Source organism: Drosophila albomicans, chromosome 2L (genome assembly GCF_009650485.2).
Source record: "Drosophila albomicans strain 15112-1751.03 chromosome 2L, ASM965048v2, whole genome shotgun sequence".
NCBI classification, from domain to species: Eukaryota; Metazoa; Arthropoda; class Insecta; order Diptera; family Drosophilidae; genus Drosophila; species Drosophila albomicans.
Genome location: NC_047628.2, coordinates 9024264 through 9049192, shown reverse-complemented (window position 1 = coordinate 9049192; position 24929 = coordinate 9024264). Strand labels below are relative to the sequence as shown.

General features: G+C 38.2%; 1 protein-coding gene across 13 annotated transcripts in view; it reads right to left on the bottom strand.

The window, feature by feature from the left end:
- LOC117563385 (protein sickie) overlaps nt 1-24929 on the bottom strand; it is a 208510-nt gene that overhangs the window by 25120 nt on the left and 158461 nt on the right. For 6 of the 13 annotated variants that reach the window (XM_034241702.2, XM_052003030.1, XM_034241699.2 and 3 more), the window contains 6 exons: nt 19293-19906; nt 18444-18588; nt 18077-18379; nt 17920-17946; nt 14089-14483; nt 13876-14027 (listed from right to left, as the gene is read on the bottom strand). In XM_034241702.2, coding sequence (XP_034097593.2) covers nt 13876-14027; nt 14089-14483; nt 17920-17946; nt 18077-18379; nt 18444-18588; nt 19293-19906 — 1636 coding nt within the window. Of the gene's footprint in view, nt 1-5093; nt 5504-13875; nt 14028-14088; nt 14484-17919; nt 17947-18076; nt 18380-18443; nt 18589-19292; nt 19907-24929 lie in introns of those variants that run through there. The other 7 variants (XM_034241704.2, XM_034241700.2, XM_034241703.2 and 4 more) reach the window with 3 other exon arrangements.

Genomic DNA, 24929 nt, shown 5'->3' with positions numbered 1-24929 from the left:
TCTTTAACATGCGCGCGTTGCATTGGACGGTGGCACTAATAGCAAGACAATAACAATAACAGCGACGACATCAACAAAACAACAGACAGCCAAAGGCAGCCGGCAGCTGGTGCCAGGATTAAGGTGACAACAAGAGACGGCATTGCAAACAGCATTGAACGCGTTTATAGCGAATTTTCAGACCGAAGAAAAGAATTTCAAAGGATGACCTCAATTAGAAAAGAGACATAATAATGATTACTTAAATATCTGTACAACAAAAGGAGTTACTTTAATTAGTAATATGTTTATAAATCAAAATGTTCAACTTCATAAACCGAAATGAATATTAAATGAAAATAATTTGACAACAATTTTAGCTTTAAACTTCAAAATTATTATATCCTTCAACTGGTATAAGCAACAGAGGAGTATACCTAAAATAAATATCAATTTCAATCAACTCATTAGGTACTATAAATGTATTATGAAATATTGGAGTATATGCAAAGACAAAGTGAATTTCACAAAATTAAATATGTGCTTTACATAGGATATAAAATATAACACTAAAATCAACATAAGATATTTATTTCTCACGAAAGTAATCATCAATAATTTGCTAACGCCAAGGCGAATGAATTTAAATTAGAAGATTGTTGATCAATTTCCCAAGTGCACGCCTCAGACATAATGTCGTGAATTAATCAACGACAAACTCGAGCATCAGAAGAAGCAGATAAAGAGGCTCGAGCAGATAATGTGGTATAATAATAATTAAATTTTTGTGGAGTCTTCCAGAGAAACTGAACCACTTAATGGAAGACACGTAGATAAGAGAGCGAAAAGGGCTCTGCGGCTGCGACTCCGAACCAACGATTCCTAGAACTGCGGCTCAGCTCACAATGAAATGAGGTTCCATTTAAGTGGCAACTCCTCTTGGTCTCAGTGTCTTGTCAAACTGCATGAATAGTGATTAGAATAACGAGTGAAAGAGAGCAGAGCTGTAATCAGAGTCCAACAAGAACTTGCAACACTATCACAAATATTAGTTGCAGCTGATTAATGATTGCCCATTGCTGGGCGCAACCTTTTGAGGCATCTGCAATCAGCTCCGTCAACTCAAGTCTCGACACAGGCCGAGCCCTTTTTTTAAAAGGTGCGACTCGATCGCATTCTTAGGCCACGATAAAGATGATAAAGCCGCAGATAATGACTGTTTATTGAGTGCCAAAGTGCAGCGACGGCTGCAACATGCTACCGCTGTGGCAGCTGAGAGAGCTGTGGCAGATGGCAACATGTTGCATGCTCGCTGCGCACAGAGACCAATTAGTCAACCTTACAAGGTGCAAGCTAGACACAAATGCTAACCTTGAGTTGCCCATACGGCTAATTAATGTAATGCAATGCAACAAGGGAGCAACTCAAACGGGTTGCAACTTTAATGCAATTATTTTATCAGTCTCTTTCTCTTGAGAAGACGTCTCCAGGGTCGTATTATTAACTAGGCCGGTACTTAAGATATTATTTAAAGTAGTCTGTAAATTAATTTATTCACTTTCTGCTGGTCAATAAATTGCCTTGTGCGAATGAGCGTTTCTTCTTTTTAAAATTATATCAATTATTATTTAATTAAACTCATACTTATTTGCATATTTTTTATTTCTTTCTAAACTACACTCATAGCCCATCATTTCAGATATTATTTAATGCAATCGGTAAATTTATTTATTCACTTTCTGTTAGCAAAGAAAGTCAATGAACTGTCTTGTTACACATTCGTTTGTTCTTTTCAAAATGATATCAATTATTACTTAATTAAAGTCATAATTATTTCCATACTTCTTTCTTTCGTTTTCCACAACTTTACCCATGCTTAGCGCCGTTTTTCCCACATCAATTGGTTCTCTTTTATGATTTTCTTTTCTTTCTCTTAACCAATTTCCTGCTGCTAATTAACATTTTGTGTACCCAAAAAAAAAAAAATGTTATTCGCCTGGCTGTCGCCGCCTTTCCGTCAATTAAACACACAATCCAAGACAACACTCAGACAGTTTCCCAAGCTGTGCGACGACAACCCTTTTGCATAACAGGTAGACGACAACCCTAAGCACGCCAGTCATGCGCCTTAGTTTTTGTCAATTTTTACGGGTCATTAGCCTTGGGTAGAACAGTAGCTGAGAGCTCGGGTCTGGGATCGAATATCGAATGGGTCGCTCTTTTTATTTGGGAAAACAATGAAGAGTCATAAAATCGTGCCTATTAATTAAGCAAGCGCCGTGTCGCTTCGTGTAGTATTTAGTGCACTTTATTTTCAGCTATTTTTTTTGTCTTCAAAAAGATGTGTGTTGAAGGTGTTGGGTAGACGCTGCTCTCGTGTTGGCACCGATGTTGGGACTGCACAAATATTTACATGGCATTTACATGGCGGACAAACACTGGAAATGCAAAACACTCTGCAGCTGCCGGAGCAGACAGTTTGGCTCCGTTTCGTTTGACGGATCAAACAGGGAAAGGGAAACGATGGTGAACTACATCAATCGACTCAACTTCAAGCAGTTGACATGCATGTTTATACCCTGTAACTACTCCAATTGTGGGTTGCTGACAATATAATTTGTGTTAAATTTACGAAAACACCAAATAACAAAGTGAAGAAACCAAAATATATTATAAATATAAACTACAGGCTGGTTATTTATGAAATCAAATTTTAATATTACAAAGTATATTGGTTCAGTATATCTGTTTTTGAACTAAGTTTAATAAACGCAACAATTCAATATTTGAATACGTTTATTAAACTGATATGTGCTCAGTTCAGCCTATTTTCCCATTTAATACTATCGAAAACAGCAATTGGACTTACAGGGTATATCTTAGTCAGCTTTGCTATCCGCTGGTCTATTTACTTTATCTCTGTAGCATGTACCAATGGCAAACAAAATGCCAGCAAACACAAGCTGACAGAGTCGGAGCAATGACACAGTCGAGAAAGTCAATCAATGGAAATTGTTTTGGAAAAAATTCAAGCAAAAATAAAGAGAGAAAAAACTGCGGCTCGCTTTAAAGGAAGCAAAAATCTGAAGTGCAATTGATTTAAATGTCAGTTTGTTTACAACCAACTATAAAGTGCCGAGATTTTGGGATGTGGATGTGAATGTAAAGGTCTATAAGGAAATCGAGTCGAAACGCAGCGTTTTAACACGCCTTATAAATGGAGAAAATGGATTACGTCGGCAGTTCAAACGAAATACAAATCATAAGAAAATCTTTGCAAAAACTTCAAAGTTAACGCATGCATATATTAAAAATACATATTCATTTTGCGCCGGCAAATGACAATTTTCATTAGCTGCGCCTGCAAATTTTCCATGCTGCGAAAAGCGAAAATCAATCTTCATCAGGTCTTGCGCCACACACACACACACATACACGCACACATACATTATCGCGACTGCGGCATAATTAATTGCAATATTTTTTCAATTAAAATACTTGAGTTAAAGCGCCGTTGCTCACGTTGAACTTTGCAGTTCAAACACATTATTATAAGCCGAAGACAACGGCGCAAAAAATGCTCATAAATTTCCTTTTTTTTTTTGAGCGGGGGAGAGCGGGAAAGAGTGTCCCCTCTTGGCTGCTGGAATTCCCGAGGCGCCAAACTCTAATAAGAATTTATTACAAAGAAGGAGAAAAAAAAGAGAGAAGTTGAGCCACAGGATGCGAGGGTGACGCTGAGAACTTCCAAAATTTCATTTAATTGATCGCACGCAACACACGCAAAGTCGCGAGATGAATCGAAGTGAAGCGGTTCCGGGGAGGGTGACACTATAGTATACTAATGCCACCTCCGTTAGACAGGAGAGGAACTCTCTCACACATACACAGCTGCCACATGTGAGTGTCCGGATGAGGGTGACAGCGAGGGTGCCGGGGAATTTTGTTTTGGATTGAATGCTGTGAATGCTGCCAACATTGCCATGTGTACAGTCGGGACCTAATTTGATTATTTTTTCTTCTGTATTTTTTTCGGGATTTGTTTCTGTTTGCTTGTGATATATTGGCCTGTCACGGGCTTTGCGCTGCCATTAGCGAAAAAATAACGCAAAGATACAAAGCACAACAAAATGGCAAATGCAGCCGAACACAAATGGGATCTTTGAGTTCAGGTATCCATCAAGCAACTAAACAAACTCCACAAACAAAGTAGAACTTTTCGTTTTGGACATGCGAGAGGAGGAAGTATATACAACTTTACATTGTTGCAAGTATAATGCAGGAGACAGAAATGTAATAAAGATACAATACAAGATAGAGGATGACAGGGAACATAATTATAACAGAAGGTGGAGCATAGATATTATCTTTATTACTCATTTCTAGTCGAGTACTAAGTTCTTAGATCCCCGTTTTAAGCCTCAGCCACTGGCTTGATTTTATATATCGATGCAGCAATTCTGAACAATTCACGTAGCTCATTTCGACATGCACCATTAAACAATTTGGCATTGTTGTTACCAGACTCCCTCTCTGATTGTCTGCTTAATTTGTTGCTGTTTGATGAGAAACAATAACTGCGTTTCAGTATGACAATAAGCAAGTCTCGTTTCGGTTTCAGTTTCGGTTTCCCTCTACTCGACTCATATGGTCGCTGATGTTGCAGATTTTCCTCTATATACATTTTCTTTTCGTATTGTTGTCTGCTGATTGTGCAACTTTAGTAGAGTCACTGCCGAGAGACACTCCTGATATTGGGCGATATTGTAGATAGGGTTTTTAACTGCTAACTGTTGGCAATGAGCACGCTTTGGGTTTTTATGGGCGGGACAATGTAGGGTTTTTTATCGTTATGATTGGATCACTCTTTGGCTGGCACACTTTGTTTTTGTTTGTTTTCAGCTTCTGCATCACAAATGTTGCTGCAACATTGTGTTTGTTTATTTGCTTAAATTTCTGTATCATTTTATCTTGCGGCTAATTTAAACAGTTGTATGCAATTTCATTTGTTATCTTTTTGTGTCACACAAACTCAACACCAAACAGATAATTTGTTTGGCTTTTGTATTTAATTTTGTTTCACTTTGCGCTGCTTTGCTAGTTTGTTAACTGACCAGCTGAACTTTACTCTGCTTGGAGAACTCGTAGAACTCAGCGACCGGTTTGCCATTTAATATGTATTTATTTTGCTTTAATTTTGTTGCTATTTTTTGTATTCCTTTTCTTTTTGTGTTTCGCTTATCGCACGTTTATAGGCCCTAGGCTTATATTTGTATTTATTTATAGATTTTAAAGCTTTTCAGCACACAACAAAAATATGCTCAATGAACCTTTCTTTAAATCACAATTCACGCAACACTTCGCTTTACACACACACTCCAGTAATCAGTTAAACAAATAAACAACAAACACGATCACGTAGCCTGTGTGCTTCTCACGTTTAACGTACTGCAAGATACTCGGCGCACTCAAGAAACAGATACTAGACACAAAAGCAACGACGCGCAGCACGTCCGCTTTCCTAAGCAGTTCGCGTTATACTGACAACATGTTGTCAAAGATCAGTTGAGAGCGCGAGAGCACAAAATCGTCTCGCCGAGAGCATGATACAATTATACAAGGTAGTGCCGTCGGAAAAAAGCTGTTGTCAGTGCGCATTCGTATTTCGACGCAAGAGGTTGTCTGCGGACGAAATTTTTAGCGCAATTAACCCTTATGCAAAATGTATTTTTGCCATGTATGCCGTAGACACGGATAGAATTTAAATATTTAGAGAATTAGAGAATTCTCATATATATTATTAATATTGATCATAAACAATTTACATTTAAAAAATATGTCAAGGAGACATTAATATTAGCTTCAAAATATGTAAATATTAATATCATCGTCTAAGGGTTAACGCGCATTTCATTGCCGTCTCGTTCACACTACCACGCTGTGCCTCTTTCACTCGCACTCATTGCTAACATAGACAGGGGACCAGCTTTTTTCCGACGGCACTACCTTGTATAATTGTATCATGGCCGAGAGAGCGCTGAGCGCGACTTTAGTTGCGTGCAGTGAGAGCGAGCGAGCGAGACTGCGAGTTGCTGGCGATCAGCAACATGTGTAGTACTTTAGCAACATGTTGCTGTCCACGAAAAATGTTGACTGCCTAGCCGATTGCCAAATGTTGCCAAACGCTGTGCGTGCGTTGCGATGTCTGCCGCATCGAATGCGGAACTGAATATGACACACTCGACTCCCAAATCCTTTGGCAGTCAAACACATCAAGCGTCCTGCTGCGCCGCAGCAGCATCTGCGGTCGGCGTCGCTGTCAACGTCAGCAGCGGCGGCTCGGCGGCGGCGACAAAACAAATAACAGCATCAAAACGGCAAAAACAGTAATCGAGGAGGGTGGCGGAGAGAGGGAATAAAAATTGAAACAAAATTGTGCAGACTCATGTGACAGCAAGGATACGCTATAATTGTGCAAATTATTTAAATTATTCAGCAAATATGAGAGCGCACACAAAAGATGTAATACAAAGGCAATGGGATTTGTCCCTATGAATTTAATTCATTTTTATGAATACAGAAACGATTGTAATACTCTATCACATAACATTGTGTACTCTAACGAAAATATAAAATCAGAACATTTTTTAGAATAGGTCATATTTCTCAGTTACACTTCTTTTTTAGGTTGGAAAATAAAAATATTAAATTAATGTTCTTTTTCTAAATAGATTAGATTTAATTATATTCATTTAGTTCAATCGGAAAATAGATTAAAAGATTAAAACTTCCATATATCTGATACAAAATAATAAAAACAATAAGATCCAATACAAAATGTCTTAAAATTTAAAATAATGTCATAATTTTTTTAGTTTATATAGATTATTTTAAATGCTCTGCAACTTTCAAATATTCAAAAATATAACCTTCAAAAAAGAACTAGACTCTTCTTCTTCATAATGTATAGTTTATCTCATTGGAATCGCATAACCCAATGCCCTACAGGGCATCACAAGGGTTGTCTAGCTCAGTCTGCGAGGACAGTGTTGCCACAGGAGCCACGCCGCAGACTCAGACTGGGGCGAGCAGCTGGCGCCGAAGCGGCGGCTCTGTCGACATCGCTGTCGCCGTCGCTGCCGCCGTCGCCGTTGCCGGCGTCATCACCGTTGCCGCTGCCAGCGTTGTCTGCCCCATCGACTTGCTTTTTATTTAGATGTTGGCAAAACTATTCAGCGTAAAGAAAAAATTACAGACGCAGCTTCCTGTGTGTGTAAAGGACGAAAATGAAGTTGCGCAGTAAAGAGCTAGCAGAGGGGGCGAAGAAGTGAAAAAATTGTGCAAATTTGTGTTTTGTAGTTAGTCGAAGCATCCCAGGATAGAGTATAGCGGGTATTGGGCGCTGCAGTCACACACTTTATGTGCTGGCGTCATTTATTTTTAGCGCGAGACGCTGCGGCGCCAACGCCAGCGACAACAAAGTCCAAACCGAAAAATCGCGATTAAGGGGCAAAAGAAAAGGGGAGACTCGCCACTAGACATTGCATGTATTCAAGGGGGACGAGGGGTGTGGGGAAAGTGCGGCATAATAAAGTTGTAAAAACTTTCAGGGTTTGTTTAACGAGTCTGATTGCTGGCATAGCGAATGGAAGAGGGAGTTCAAAAATGATTGATTATGTCAAATTGAGACGCCATTGGCCATTGGCTTTATGGAAATCGAAGGGGCAGGAGTAGGGGGAAACGGAGTCCTCAACTTGGCCTCGACATTTGCCAAGGCAAGCAAAGCTGTTGGCAGCCAAAAAAATTTATGAGCATATGTACGAGTATTTTTTGCATTTACTCGACTCCGACTTATGGCTTTGCCATTTTTGCCAACTCATGTGAAATGCGTGGGGAGCGTTTGGGATTGGGGGACACTCAGAGTGGAGCTCTGGAAGTCATTGACTGGCATAAGTCGAGCGTTTTAGTGGACTTATTGGCATGGATATCCACGATGATTCTATATGGGTTATTAGCAAGGGAAGCAATTGATTTCTGTTGCCACAAATCCATGGAGGATTATGAGAAGAGAATTAAGATTTAGATATTCAAGTCTGAGCTCACATGATTTGAGATTTGTCAAATATTTTGAGAAAACTGTTTTATTAGCACATTCTTTAATATTTGAAATCATAAAAAGCAATTGATTTCTATTGCAAACAATATAGCTTTAAGTCTGAAATATCAACACAAAATTGTCTTGGAATCTCTCTTATGCTTTCCAAAAAATAATCCAACGATTAAGTAATTGAAAATCACAAAGACTTTAAATGATTGAGTAAAATTTCCTCTGGTAATCTTAGAAAATTTTTGTACATACCAATTCTTAAATAAATGCAATAGAGAGAGCATAAAAAAGCACTTACCTAGAAGTAGAAGAGAAATAAGCAAATAGTTAATATTAATACTATTAATAAAGACAATAGCGCCACAAAAAGGCTTAACAAATTTATGGTTTATCCGCCCCATTTAAAGCATAGCAACAATTGTTCAACTGTCACTTGAGTGCTCTGGCAATTTCAGCAGTTTGCACATTTAAAGTCCATTTAAACTATTTGTACAGCAAAGAATTTAACGACGAGTCTCCAGAACACATTCGCATTCTTCTATGTTTGAATCTTGCCTCCCTCGACTCTTCCTCAACAAGCTTCAAGTGGCACAAATATTGACAAGCGAATTGTCTTTAATCCCAAATCAATTAAAGCGAAGAACTTAAAACGTTTTTTGTTATCTCGCTTCTGTAACCCGCTGCCCCTTTGTCACCCACTCTACTCCGTGCCCCCATTTTCCCCTTTGCCTCTTCTTGGTAATGTTTGCGAATCATCTGCTTTTGCTCAGTGGATTTGACGCTTGTGGCGATCTTCTTATAAATAGTTATGATTATTATGCTTGAAGGAGGGATAAGGTGGTTTCTCTATCACGCTTCTAATGCTCTTATGTGTGTCTGTTTTTGTTTGTGTGTGTGACCATCGGTCAGCTGGGTCAATTGCGTGATAAATGGGCGCGTTGCGTGGCTCGAGACTTGCCACAGTGTTTGTGCTGTGCCTTGAATTGTGGTTGGGCCTCGCCTCTGGGGTTGTCTAGTGGTGCCTCGTGCTCTGTTGTTATTATTTTTGTTGTTGTGGTGTTGCCGCTGTTGTTATTATTGCTGTGTTTTAATATTTATGGTCAGTGATAAGATTGCCCAATTGAGGTCTCTGTATTCGCTGTTGTTGCCAGAGAGGCAAAAACTGTTTAAAGTTGATGTAGGTTGGAAGTTTCATAAGCTTCTTTATGTTTCTGATTTTTATTTTCTTTTGCCCTCTTCGTTTTAGCAATAGAGTGCATTAGCGGCTGCCATAAAGCTTAGCCTGATAGGTGGCTGGAAATATGGACACATAGAGAGAGAGAAGTGAAGGGGAGAGAGAGAGAGAGAGTGAAATGTTGTTGTTGTCAAGAGTTTTGGCATATCTTGAAAGTTATGCTTAATGTGAAGTTAGGATAAGATGGCTAAGAAAACTATCTTAAAGTTCAGAGCTTCAAAAGCTTTGTTTCGAGTTAGTTCATAAGGATTAAAAGGAAAGAAAACAACACGGTTTGAAAGAAGTTGTGAGTTTACCATAATTAAAATGAGAATGTAATAAGAAACAATTAAAGCATAAGAGCTGTTTAAGAAGAGAGTTGTTTTGCGAATATATATATTTGACAAAATTCTTCTTTAGTTTTGCAATATAAATAGTCTCTGCTTTAGTGTCTTTTAAAATAAAAGCCAATGTAAGAAAGATATTTTATAAATACATCTGTCGTAGCTAATATGGCATTGTGTCTATTAAAACTATTGAAACTTGTTTAAATTTGGTCCGATTTAAAGAAGCTTTTTCCTCAATTCTTCAACAGTCATAATAAATAGTGCTACAATTTACAATTTACCAAAATATATGAATGTGCGCAATTTAAATGGGAAAATTTCAATGGACGTGTTATCTTGTTGTCATTCGTCTTTAGCTGAGAAGTTGTGTTCAACTCGTTTCTGCATTTTTTTATTGTTACTACATTTCCCTCAGCACACATTGCAAACAATTCGAAAAGTTTAAGAACTGCATCTGGCAGTCAGGGGACACAATTTGAAAAACTGATAAAACGAACTCAACTCAACTAACATAAATGGCAGCGAGGGGATTGGGGATTGGCAATGAAAGAAATGGGGGAAAATACTCGTATAGGGTTTGAGGACTGTGCCTCACTTTTGCTGTTTTTGTGCGACCGCAAAGTGAAATTGCTCGACGTCTGTCAATAAAAAAGCCAATAGCAAATAATATGCCGCAAAACTGCTGACAAAGCGACGAGATGGGGCAAGCGAGGGCAGAGCAAGAGATGCATAGAGATGGATGCCACGGATTGGCATTTATGATGTTATTACTCATAGCTGAAATTAATTAAGCGCCAGACTAAATCCACTCTCTCAGGCTCAGCTTGGGCCGGAAGGCCAAATTGGCGGCAAAAATGGAAAATGGCAAATGGTGAGGGAAAGCGTCGAATGGGCAATTAAAAAACTTTTCAAATACAAACATAAAGTGGGCGCGGCTCTGCCACTGAACACAATCATTTTTCTCCGGCATTGTCTCTCTTCAAGAATCGTTTTGTTTGCAAAAGTTGAAATTGTGCAACATTTAAAGTTGCTGGAGAGTTAACGGCTGCAATTGGCCAAGTTTATGACGTTCGTTTGCCACGCCCAGCTATCAAAGCGATGGCTTAATTAAATAGCACAAAACATAGTTGCTGTTATCATTTTTATTGTTGTGAAAATTAAACGCAAACTTTTTTATTTGTGATGATAATTTGAGAACTCGCAGAGAGACAATAAAGTGGTTTAAAAGCAAAATGTACAAAATGAATATTAGTATTCTGAACAAGTTTTATAAAAGAAAAGGCTCAAGCTACTTTCTCTATAATTATGTAAAACATTTTAAATTTTAAAATTTCTTCATTTATACATTTCAAATAAGATGTAATTAAATGTTGGTCCAATTATTTCTAAATATATTATATATATATTATTTTGTTTTCTTTATTGTTAAGGCAAATAGAAAATTAACTAAATGTTAATTAAATGTGTGTTTCATATTTATTGGATGCTTTCTTTGAATTGGAAATAAATATTTTTCTCTAATATTTTTCTTTGTACTCGTAGTTCTCATATTTAAGACTTATTTTTTAGATTATCTGCTTGACTGGCCCATCTAATGACATTCATTATTTTAATCTGTATTTGTAAAGAATAAATACTAGTCTAAGAACCCATTCAATTTAATCCCAAAGCATTTTTATCTTTATTCATTTTTTTAATGATTTTCCTAAAGCAGATTTCACTTAGGGTCACCTGCTCGACTGGCTCGACTAATGATCGCAATTTATAAACTTTCTAAGACTTCAGTGTAATTGTAGAACATGTAACTGCAGTTTGAGGCCACCAGAGACGACCCATTTGCAGCTACCTACATGAATTCCAAGCAAAGACATCTTTCTGCAGTGGCCGTAATGACCCCGCCCACTTCACACACATATGTATGTACTCCCCCTCCCAGTTTCCTTGAGGAACCAAAACGGGAACTCACTCAATGCCATAATAATAATAATAATGGCAGCAAATGCGAATGCTGCCAGACATAACTTCATTGCAATTATTCTTGTTCTCGTATTTCAGACTTTTGTCTAAGACAAGACGCATTGCATTGCACTTTTATGGCAGCTGCTTAGCGAGTGACGGAGTGAGAGCTAGAGAGAGAGGGAGTGAGAGAAAGAAAGGGTCAGTGGAGTTGCCACAGCAAAGTTTTTTATTATTGTTCGTCTGGTTGAAATGACATTTTTCACGCTTGACTCGCTGCGGAAATTGGTAAAAGTTGTTACAAACTTTCGAGCTGTTTAAAGCTCACTTAAAACCATTTGATGATGGCCAAGATGGAGACGAGGGTTAACTCATCGAATCCATCAAATGGCAATTTACACGTACGCCTTGACCTTGAGTTGCGACAGATTTATGGTTGTCTGGCGAAATGTTTAATAGTATACGTTTAGTATATATATATATATATATATATATATATGTTTTTGTATGTCTGTCTGTCTGGCCTCGATAAATTTCGAGAAAGGTGTTGTGTGTGTGTGGGAGGTGAGGAACCCATAAAATATTTTATAGCATTACAAGACGTTAAATAAAAAAGAGAAAGAAACAAGAAATCCGAAGAAATAAGAAATTGCTGCTGTCTGGCTGCCCAGACTTAAAAATGCAATTTAAAGTTTATTTTATACACTCGTGCGTCTCCATATGATGAACATTGTTGACGAGTTATTTGATAGATATGCACAGAGGCAACAATAAAATCAACTTGCGCTCACATGCAGACAATTTTCTGCATGGAACAAGCTCCTCCAAGCTCCGCCTGAAAGTAGGCAAAACTTTTGACTCCCGTTTGGAGTACATCTGTCTCGACTGCCACGGAAGTTTATCAGACTTTTGCGTGACTTTTGTTGACAACTTGAGCTCCAAAGAATAGTTGAGAGGAGCGGCGAGGAAATACTTATGACTGAAGGCAACTTAGCGTAAAAGTTGCTCACAGCTTTGACAAAAATGCGACATGACTGGGAGCCCGATAAGCGAGAACTCAACGAATTCCAGAACACGACGACGGTGACGACGACAGTTACAGCATCCGATAAGGTAAATAACTCAGTGGTTATCGAAGGGGGAAGCGAGGAAATGTTGGACTTGGAGTTATGCTGCAGCAATTTAAAGGTTTACAGCAGCCGCAACATTGTTACCGGGCTATTTCCTTGTATTTTTACGTTGGCAATTGCATTCTTGAGCAGCGTTCCCCAAAAGTAGTCAATGGAATTGCGCAAAATGTTGCGACGGCTGCCCCAGAGTGTTGCAGCCTTTTTTGCGGCAGCAACTAAATGATTCCCCTGGCAGTTGGCCAAACTTTCTTGCCCTGATGTTCAAATGTGTTATACACCTTGTGTTACGCAAATTACGCGGCATAAAGCTGGTATATATTTTAGTTATGTATCTGAATTATGCATTTCATTAAGAGAGGATCCATAAATCAGATTTAATCGTCAAGTTATGTAAAGGTTCAAGGGTAAAATTGTTGTGTGTAAAGTGAATTCTTGAGATATGCAGTTAAGAAACAAATATTTAAGCTATGAAAGTGATTTAGCAATATCTTATTCAAATAATCTAACCATGAGGATATGGTTATTTTAAATTTTATTTTACAAAGTAAATGGGAATGATTCAGATATAATCTGTCCAGCTATGCAAATTGTACGGTTCAAAAATTCTATCATCAAGTCATGTAGAAGACATTTTAAAAATTCAAGATAGTTCAGCGTTGCAAAATTATGTTATTTAAGTTGTATTAAAATATCAAAGGATCAATTTGTGATATTTAAACGTATTGTTAATATCAATTTTGTTTAGTTTCATTTATACAGAATAACAAAAAGATATTTTTTCGATTAAATAATGTATAATGAAAACTGCATTTGAAAATATTGAACTTTTATGTTGTTAACTAAATGGAAATATACTTTTTTTTTGATAATTGGTATATCTCTAAGTAAAGCTGAGTAACCGTAAAGAACGTTTCTATTATTTAGCTGTCAATACATCTTCTTAAGATGCCATTTTGTGTTACTTGCCATTGTTCAACCTTATCCCCACAAGCAAAGTAGCAAAAATAGTGAGTAACTCTTGCATTTACAATGCGCCAGACTTATCAATAGATTACAACAGAGTTGCCCGACTGAATGCACTCAAATAGCATGCAGTGCTCGGAAATTTGACAGCAATTGTGAGTTATGTGGATGAGTACTTACATTTGTTGACAGCTGGCTGCTCAGGCTGAGCACCTGTTCACGGGCATCCTGCAGTTCTCGCTTCAGTCTGCGTATCTCATGCGCCTGTCGCTCCTCCGCCGAACCGTACAACGAGCTGCCCCCCGACAGCAGCGATGCAGCGCTGCCATGTACTGAAAAGTGGAAAATATGTTAGAGAAGACAACGCATTTAATTCAGCTATCTATGACTCACCTTCGTCATTCTTCTTGGGATATGTTAGACGATGCGAGGCGGTAATGCTGTTGTTGCCACCTCCGCCAGCGCCTCCATGAGCCGCTGCCAATGCGGCAGCCGCAGCCACTGTGCCGTGTGTGGGCGATAATGCCGAGGCAGCAGCTGCTCCGAAAGGTCCGCGATTGAGGGGCGTGGGCGATGTGGGCTGACTCCAGGCCACGGCAGACACATTGCCGGCCACATTACCCTGAGCCTGAGCCTGGGCAGCTTGAGCTTGAGCCTGAGCAACTGCGGCTGCCATTTGGGCGCTGAGCACACCATTTGTGCCCACGGGCAGACAGTAATATGGCTCGATTTCCACATCGCCGCCACGGCTCAGCATCGAGGGATACATTTTCTCTGATTTGGTGGATCTGTGAGTGATTGAAGTGAAACGAAAAATGTCAGCAAATGTGATCAGGTTTATTTGTCGCAATTCGCCATTATGACTGTGCGTAAATAAGAAAACTTTATTGAACTTAAATTACATATTTAAAAGGTGATTTAAATGAATGAGTGCTGAGTATGAATATTCATTCCACTTTTTATTACATATACATAATTGATATGAATCCAGTAATTTATTTATTAAATTCAGATAACTCAACTGAAAAACATATTTCACAAGCCAACTCCGTCTTAACAGTTAAATGAATATAAAGAAATTGTGAATGTAATGATTAAAATCGCATTTAAAAGTGGTTAATGCACATAAAATGCCCTTAATGAAAATATGCTTTTATCCGCGTAAAGCAGCAATAAATTAATTGATTGGCATTTGCGTATTAATTATGCAACTCGTGAATAATTGCAATGCATTCCGAGTGACCGCAAGTTGCCCCAATTGTTGTCACAATTCAGCGCCTCAATATGCTCTGTGTCCACTGTGCAACTAAGGATTACAATTTGCCACATGGCTTAATTGCAGTTGTTGTTGTGTGTGGTGAGGTAGTTGGTGTGTGGTTTGGTATTCGGCTGGTGTCATGCGATGTGGTGTGAGCCATTTGCCAGACACTTGCAAATTTCCGTTGTGGTTGTGCAGTTTATTAGGCCAATCTGCATGCGAATGTCGTATGTGTTGCATACTTTCGGGCGTCGCTTCAAATTTCCGTTTAATTTTGTCAGCGACTGCGTTGCCAATTTGACAAGAGTTTCCCTTCCCCTTCTATGTCTAGCCCTTCGTGTGTGTGTGGGTAGTGCTGATAACAAATTGGTGTGGGGAAGTTGTGCATTCTCATGCCAAATCCCTCGACAAATTGTCATAAAATGTGATGCCTTCAAAAGCTTAGCAAATGACCACAGAGACAACGAAGTAGATTGACAGAGAGAGAGAGAGAGGCGGAAGGAGGGATAAAGGATAGTATGCCTGGTGGCTGGACAAATCTGTGCTCAGTTCTAGTTTGCTGCTCACTCTGTTGCCTGATAACTGACATTAATGGCATTTCGCATGCAAATCTAATATTACGTATACGTCATGTGTGTGTACAACGCCTTTTCGTCTACACAAGTTTTCCATGTTTGCATTTGTGGTCCGCCTGCATGCCTGTCTGCCTTTCTGTTTGTCTGTCTTAGTGTGTGTGTTAGTTACGGTTTTTGGTACGCTTCAGGGCGTTTACTTTACGCTCTGGGGCATTTGGCACAACAACTCGCTGTGTACTGCGTGTGTGTGCTCTGCTGTTCTGGTGTAAAATTTGATAACAAGCCACCGAAACTGGTTACTCTGGTGCTGCCACATGCCACACGCTACTTCCTTTTGCATAATTGATGCATTGAAAGCAAGAGTGCGACCCAAGACAGCCAGAGCATATTAGTTTGGCCAGCACACAGGAGCGGTTCACGCCTTATGAGAGGAAAGAGGAGACCAAATAAATTCGTACCTATCAGTGAAGGCTGTCTTTGAAATACAACAGTATACAATTACTTTGTGTAGAGCATTAATTCAACATTAAATGTGGAAGATGCTTTTAGCCCAGTTTCAAACAAATGACCAACCATTAAGTTCTGTGAACTTAATTTCGATGAATTTCATATGAGATCTATTCTCTAGAGATCTCGAATTCATTTGTGTACATTGCAGTTTAATTAAAAGATTTTCTAAGTATTCAATTCGACTTTTCGCAAAGACAAGTTCTATTTTATTATTGATTTAAGAATTAAATATTTATATTCTGCACTTTTTGTGGAGCACATTTTGTTAACATTGCTGTAAAAATGGAGTTTTTGCTCTTCTCTATATTTTTTTTGACCAGTCTCCATTTGACTTTCATAATTTATTGCGCCATCTATAAAACTCCCTCACAAAAAATCCGTTTACAGTTTTGTCGAACTTTCTGTTCAGTCTGAACTTTATTTGTGTATTTTTTGTTGTCTTTGCTTCTTTCACTTTTTTGTTTTTTATCACCACTTTTTGCTGGTAAAATTTTTTAATGAAGCACTTGAGAGTCTACATGGTTGCCAACTGCTGACGTGGCTGGAATGCAATGTACAAACAACACAAGTAAAACTTTCGTCTCAGCTGAGCCCCATCGTCGAGTCAAAGGTTCACAAACCTATTGACATGTCAAATAATAATCTGGCCGCCCCCTCAGTGGCTCTTCCCGCTCCCGCACTGACATTTCTGAGGCCCCTGAGCTGTTATTTACACTTATGCGATTCTCCCTTCTGTTTTTCGTTTTCCATTTCGTGTTCATTCCTTGTGTTTTTCGTTTTTTTTTTTTGTTTTTTTTTTTTTTTTGCACACTTTGCTGTTTTACACAACTTTCACATTGTCTGTTTTGGGGCCCACGCCCCACATCGGAAAAGTTCCCCTTTAACAATTTGGGCGTGTCGCCGGAAAACTAAAGCTTATTTTCGTATTTTTTCTGTGGCTTTTACTGAAACTTTAAAATATGCACGGGTCTTGGATAAAACTGGCAAGCATATGGTGACCTCCACGACCATAAAAACTAAACTATTACAAATTGTTTGCATACTTTTAGTCGCGCAAGTGAAAAACAAGCTCATTATACATGTGCATACATACATACATAAATATGTTTGTATTTGGCGGCAACACGTTTCCATGCACAGAGGTCAAATGGAATCTGTTCAGCTATGCAAAGAATGGTTGTTTTCTACCCTTAACAGCGATATTAGTTGTGGTGCTATCTGATTTTGAGTTTAATAAAAAATAACAGAATTATGGGCAAAGTTCTTGACATATTTAGAACAGAAATGTTTGAGAAACATAAATTTTAATAGGAAAGGAATTTAAATGACAAAAATAGTAAAAGTATTAGCATATTGATATTCCCGGCTTTTAAAAATATTCGCTTCCCATAGGATATTATAACATTGGGCCTGCAGGAAACATATTATATGTAACTTTTATTAATCATAGTTTTGTAAATAAATGAACAAATAAATACAAAGGTTGTGTAAACGGGAATTAAGACTTCTAATGTTCCTTATTTTTAATAAAATATAAGCTAAGGAGAATAGCATCTGAAAGCCAGACAGACGTCTGCTACACACACACGCACAATTACAGAAGGATACACACACAGTCAAACCCTCACGGCGACACACATGAAGATGAAGATGGAGCATTTTGGCGACGCTGCAAAAGCAGTATGCAACACGTAAATGTAAATTGCAAGAGGCAAACACTTTGCGTGAGCGACAAGCGCCAAGCGCCAAAGTGGCAAGTGAGGCGCTGATTGTTTTTTAGTGCTACGTTACGTTAATAATGGGCGTGGCATGCAACTTAAACGCATAACTGAAAAAGCGTGTGTGTACGACAAAACATAGCAATGTGTGAGGCAAAGTCACCTTGGATATGTCCGTTCTTTCAAGTAGCTTTTAAGGATAAACGCAAGACGAGAAAATTGTGAAAGTTAGGATAGAAACAGAGAAACAGAGAGAGAGAGAGAGAGAGAGGGCTTATGCATGCGCTTCATATTCGTTACGCGCAGCAATCGAGACTCACCTGATGCTGTTGCTGCGATTCATGCGAGGACTTTGCACATATGGCGATTCATTGCCCTGCACAGGCATTTGACCCGCGCCGCCAGTTGAGCGATTGTGCAGCATCTTGTGACCGTGGCGAGTCATCGCCGGCGAACCAATCTGCATCTGATCTATGGCATCGCCATCGGATAGTCGACTGCCAGCCGTATTGCTGTGCTTGAGCCACATGGCGTATGAGCTATATTCTGGCTTGACCTCTGCGTAAGTCTGTGTATCCGATAGCGAACCATCGTGACGTGTCACACCCCCTCGTGTCGTTATTCTAGGATATAAATGAAAACAGTTTTATATCTCAATGGGCTTTGTTTGCAATTTAACTGCCTCACCTGTGCTGAAACACATGCATGTCGCTGCCAGGCTTGGGCAAACTGTGTGAGCCAGTTGCCAATCTCTCCCTGATGGACTGACTGAGCTGAGTCGCTGTTGGGCCTGTCAGCGAGAAGCTGCGATGCTGCGTGTTCGGTGGCATTTCTACGAAAAAAAATAGAACAGGAGTTTAGTTGATGTACAAATAACACAATATTCAAAATATTTTACTTAATATTATGCCTATAGATTGTTTTCTAAAATTTATTTATTTAATTTTAAATTCTAAGTGGACATTTTTCAGTCTATCTGAAATATTTTATCGTCACATATGTAAAGCAAACTTTTTAAAATTTGTTAATGGATGGAATGAAATCAGTATTGCAACTGAAAATGTTGATCTTTAAGAAAATAAGAAGCAATATTTTCAATATTTTTCTACGTAATTTAGAGCATTTTTTAATGTTTGCTAAGCTAAATTTGATGTGATGTTTCATAAATTAATAGAATTTCACCATTTATAATATTAATATTATACTTAAGTGTGAACGTTATTTTCTTTTTCGTTCTGCATTCCGTTGGAATTTCTTAAAACTTCTTGAATATTTGGAATTTACTAGTAAATATTTGCTTTAATTAAAATATATTTTGCTTAAAAATATATGTTGCTGTAATGAAAATAACACAATATCCTAAATAGTTTATTTCAAAATATTTATTTTTGAAATTGATTAATTTAAGTTTTAAGTAGTTCTTTGTTTTTAACGAATTTCCTAACTTGTGGATATTTTGTTTGGTATACATTACAAAATTCTATCCAACTTTCCATCCTTCTAGCTTTGTTAGTTATATCACTAAAGTCAACTTACTGTTCATGTCGTTGGGCAACGTTTGAGTGCCGCCGGTGACCTTACGACCGCTGGCGGTGCGCGGCACTGCCGAAACGTGAGCGGTGCGTCCACAGGGCAAGTCATTAACTGCACCTGCACCATGAGCACCATGAGCACCGGCGGCCATCAGCATGGCGATGTTCTGTTGTTCCGCCGTGGACGCAATGCTGCCATTGGCACGTTTCACATAACCGAAACTGGGTGGAACTCCCTTGGTGCGTGACGAGGCCGATGGCGAGCCTTGTTTCGAGGAGTTGCCACTGCCTCCGTTGCTGCCACCGCCACCGCCAGAGTTGCCACCTCCCATGCTGCGACGCGATGGTGATGATTTCTCCGATTTATCCACCTTGTGGCCATTAAGGGGTTCCGGCATTTTGCTCCAATTATCGCGACCATTTCGTGAGCCAGGCCTATGATGTGGGCTGCCATCCATTTTGTGGTTGTTGTTGTTGTTATTATTGTTGTTGTTGTTGTTGATGTTGTTGCTCGTTGAGCAGCCGCTGCCGCTGCCACTGGAACTGGCCTGACTCGCAGCCGAGCTGCCGTTAGCAGCGGTTCCAATGCTATCAAGTGATCCGCGACTGCTGCGAATACTGCAAACGAAAGAAAGAAGAACAAACATTAGGTATACACATAGATATACAATTCAACAAGTTTTAATTCTAGTAAAAATTATTGTTATTTATGAATAATATATTGCTTAAGCCATAATTTTTAAAATAAGGCAATTTAATTTTTATCAAATATTATGAAATTAAAATAAATTGCAGCAATAGATGATATCAAAAATATTTTTTATATCCAACTACATTTGATTAAATTTCAATTAGAACATTTTTATATTTATTATATTGTGTTAAACTTTCATTGTCCATTTTGTACTTCAATAATATTTAATTCTGATATTTGTATTTATAAAATTGATTGCCCAAATGAACTGCAGTGCATATGAATAAAATAAATCAAATGGGAAAATTTAACTCGTAACTCTTTATTTGCACACAATTTAAATAAATTTCGCTTAACAAAAAGTTTGTTTTTCGCTTGAGAAAATATTGCCTTTGGCACTCAATTTGCACACACTGCGAAAAACCGCGTCGGCATTATGTAAATCATATTTTTCTTTTGCGTAAAAAGTTCAACAACTTTTAAGACAAATTGTTTATGGGCCAATGGAATACGAAAAGAAAAGCGAAAAGAATGTAAACAGCAAAACAATGATGATGCATTGCTTTCAGACGTTCGGCTTGGTCAGTGGGAAGCTAATTACGAGCACAACAACAGCAACAACAACAGCGATGATAATAACAGTAATAGCAACTGGAGTTTGCTGCGATATTGGCATATTGCGCATACGCCACGTGCGACTGTGCTTAATTTTTATTTGGCGTTAATTGCATGGATAATTTATGCAAGTCCAACGTTGTTACTGCTATTATTCTGGACGTTAATGTAGTGCAGGCAAATGGCAGCAAATGTTATATAATTTATTTGGCAGCTGGTTCACACTCAAAGGCAGCCAAGTGTAAAGCGAAGCGTTAGACTCGAGGCTCAACTTTAACAATTGACAATCAGCAAAGCAATTGAGAAGAGGGAGGGAAAGAAGATTCGACAAACTGCACAAACTTGACAGGTCCCTAACAATGGAAGAGCCCCCAACTGATAGACTTTAGACGATGCGCAAATAACGCTGCAAAGTGCGATTACAATTGCAGCTCGCAGCACAAAAGCGACGACAAAGCGCATTGACAGACTGTGTCCAAGTGCTTGTGTAGGATGCGGCCCAGAAGGTGGGCTGCAATTTTCAATTAAAATGACAAAAGAATCGCACAGCAATGAATAGAGTGAGGACAAAAGAGAGCTAGGGGAGAGAAAGGAACGGGCAACGGAAACCATCTCAAGTTGGCCAAAAGGATTGTTCGCCCCAAAAAGTCAGCAATAAAATTTCATGTCTAAGCCGCTTACACCAAACTTGGCCATATATCATGGCTAATTGGGCGTGTCGCCTCGCTGCTATAATAAATAATGCTATTTATTTGAATACCCAACATTGAATTGTCTGCATAATTTCGTGAAATGGTTAATAAATTATAAACGTAAAGCTCATAAAGGGAACAAAAAGGGCGCAGCGAGTGCCGAAAACTCTTCAGTCACATGCCATATCTATTGATTCGTTTAAATTGATGATCTTATCGGGGAGTGTGATGGGCTGATTTCGCATATTGTTTATGATAGGTTTATTAAATAAAAAGTGTTTTATCGCAGTCCATTCTTTTGCTAACGATGTTTGTTGTGAGAGGTAAATAAGATTAATAGACAAAGTTGATTTAGAAGCGCAAAGACTATAAGAGATTTAATTAAAAAAATATTCATAAATATCAATACAAAATATACATAAATGAATTAAAAATATAAAAATATTAATAAAAATAAAATAAATATGTATAAAAAACCCTTTTCCTAAAAATCTTGTTAAATTTTTCCTTTCTGATTTCATTTTCTTTTAAAGCTAGTCTATTATATTTTCCCTCACTTATTTCAGTATTTTAACATCATTTTCTAGCGCTGAGAGAAATTGCTTTCATATTCTCAATTGCAAGATAAAATTCCATTTTGGCAAACACGCAAAAAGCAAGAAAATCGCATTTGCCTTTGTAGATTTTTTTTTTGTTGCGGCCATAAAATTTAATAACAGCAATTTAAGCTGGCTGCGCTTTAGATTAGATCTATGCGCCTTTTGATTCAATTGCACAAGAGGCAACGTGAATTAACTAATTGTGGCTTCTGCTGTGTTTTCATTTTCAGCTGCCTTAAGTTGAGGCACTTTCCGTAGAGCACTCTGAAAAGTATGCTATGATTTAAGCGCCTAGCAAAACGAGGGTGGAGGGTAAGAATAACAGAAGCAATAGTAAAAGAAGGAGAAGAAGAAAACAGCTGTCTGGGTCATAAAACTCAACTACGCCCTGGCAAGCAATTACCGTTTAGATATGTCCAGACTATAGGAGGGAGCTGTTATAGGCAACGTCATAGAATAACTGTAACTGAGACGTCCACTAGGTAAGGTGAGCGTGGGTGACGAGGAGGGATGAGCAGCCCTTCGGACTATGCGTGACTGTTGTTGTGTGTGTTTAAATGCGGTGGTGTATGTGTCACTTAGAGTGAAAGTGAGCGTCAGAAGTGACACATAAAACTCATAAATTGCCGCACACTCAATATGCATGGCAAAGAAACGAGGACAAGGGGCGAGAGAAAAATTGAGAGAGAGGTTGCGGGGTAAGTTGACAAAATCAATAACGATTGCCACGTCAGTAGTGGACGTGCTGGAAATCGATGACAGGCCAACAACCAACCAACACACTAGCTGAAATCCATTTGAATATGCATCAGATAAAGCAATATATATGCAACAACACACATTTTATATATGTATATGTATATTGCATGCGCTTTATTGTATGCTTTAACTCTTCAATTGCAATTTATTTGCGCTGCACCAGCAAACCAGCGTCTGACCCGCACAGCAAACACAATTCGGTTGCCCTCAGGAGGGAGTTTTTGGGGGTTGCGTGTGCAACGTGTGCACAAAAAAGAATTGGCGCATAAATTTGAACAAGATGTCGAAAAACCGAAAAAAAAGAATGGAGAACCGAAATGGAAACAGCGGCAGACGTCAGCAACAGAAACAGAAGCGTAGCTAGCAAAAAGGGATTGCCTATTAATAGCCCTTAAAAAATGAAAGAAATTCAAGAAGAAATACAGAAAAATAAATTGAGCTGCAGTGAAGCCATTCAGCAAGGACCTAACGAAAAGTGCGTCATTAGGTGGAATTACATAACGAACTCATTACTTCAGAGTATTGCCAAATATTGTACTTACTTGCAAAATAAAATAGACTTTTTATGGCTGTGGGCAGCAAGAAGAGCTCTTCAAGACTTGTCTGAATTTAATTTGATTTTATAAAATGCATTTCAAATAGAAATTTAATTCTATTCAGTCGTCAAAAATGGTTTGCATGTGAGCATATTCATTACATACTCTTAACAATTCCAATAAAAATACCATAAAAGTTATTACAAGTCTTATGTATTGAAATCTATTTTGCATTGAATTGAATTTTATAATGGTTGTGATTGTAAAATTTAAATTGTTAAAAGATACTAGATAAATCAGATTAAATTGAAATTTATTTGTTATTTTATCAGCTTTGTTTCCTTACTTAAATGCAAGAAAAATGAATTAAAGCATTCTCTGCAAAGTAAAAACACAAATGAATTTTATTCCCTCTTCCTCTTCTATTTATAAATATAATTTATACGCCTTCACCTTTACCCATTCATTACATTTATAAACCAGTCCTTGAATGCGAACTATAAGTAAATCAAACGAAGTTCACACACAACTGAAAAGTCCTACAATTTGGGGTTTGTGGCACCCACAAACGGTGTTAGCCTAAAACATAGATATATGTACCTGGAGCCCTGCCCATTTTGACCCCTCTTCGGTTACAGCAATGTCTGAAATATATACGTATATATTTCAGTTTGGGAGTCCCAAAAGAAATACACACATGCGGCGCAAATGATAGTCTGCAATGCATTTGGATATTGTACATTTAGTTGGGCGTGGAAAACAAATTCCATGGATGTCCGCTTCGTACTGGTTTTGCCGCTTTTTGTCTTCGCAATTTCGTTTCGTTTCGCAGGACCAATGGAAACTAATTTGGTGCATAAAATGTAATTTGCATTGGGGTGGCCAAAACAAAAGGCAATAAACAAACTGAATGGGCTCGAAGTGCGCTTTAGTGTTTTTCGGCTTAGCTATTTAAAATGTTGGTTGTTGTTCTTGTTCGCTGTTGTCGAGTAATTTTTAATTTACTCGCTAATTTATGCAACGCCACGCGGCACGTGTTGGCAAGCACAACAACTTTCAGCCGGCACGGTTCAGGTCATTTAGTCAGACATGGCCAACATATTCGTGTAATTGCCGCTTTTAATTGACAGCTGGCTATGGCAAAGAGGCTTGCAAAGAGGGAGGTCAGCTTTTAGCTAGACAATTAGGCGTATAGTTGAGAGTCCTTTGAAAATTGCTGACCCTAATTCATGGTGCCATTAAGCGAGAGCTCAACCAACTACTTCTGCTGCTGCTGCTGTTGATGATGATGGGAAAAAAAACGACGCCTTGTTTGGTCTATTAATGTATTAGTGCAACTAGTTGGCTAATTACAAAACTCAATTGAGATGTGCTCAGCATATTGATAGAGGCATTGAATGTGCTAATGTGACTTTTGGATATTCAAATGATTAGCCTAAAAACGGTTTAATTAATCTTTAAGCTAAAGGGGTCTGCATCGAACTTTGTTTTCTAAAAGGAAATGTTGGCTGACTTAATTCAATTCTTATTTTTTAAATAGAAATTCATATTTCACTTATATTTCTTAAGTTTACACAATTTTCTAAAATCTGAATTAACTTTATTTTAAGTTGAAAAGATATCCTAAATAATTCAATCAAATGAGCATGAGCATTCTTTCCATTTTTTTTACGAAATTCTTATCACATAAAAAGTTTGTTCATTTACCAAAAAAACTGTATCTTCAACCGACTTCTTCAATATATT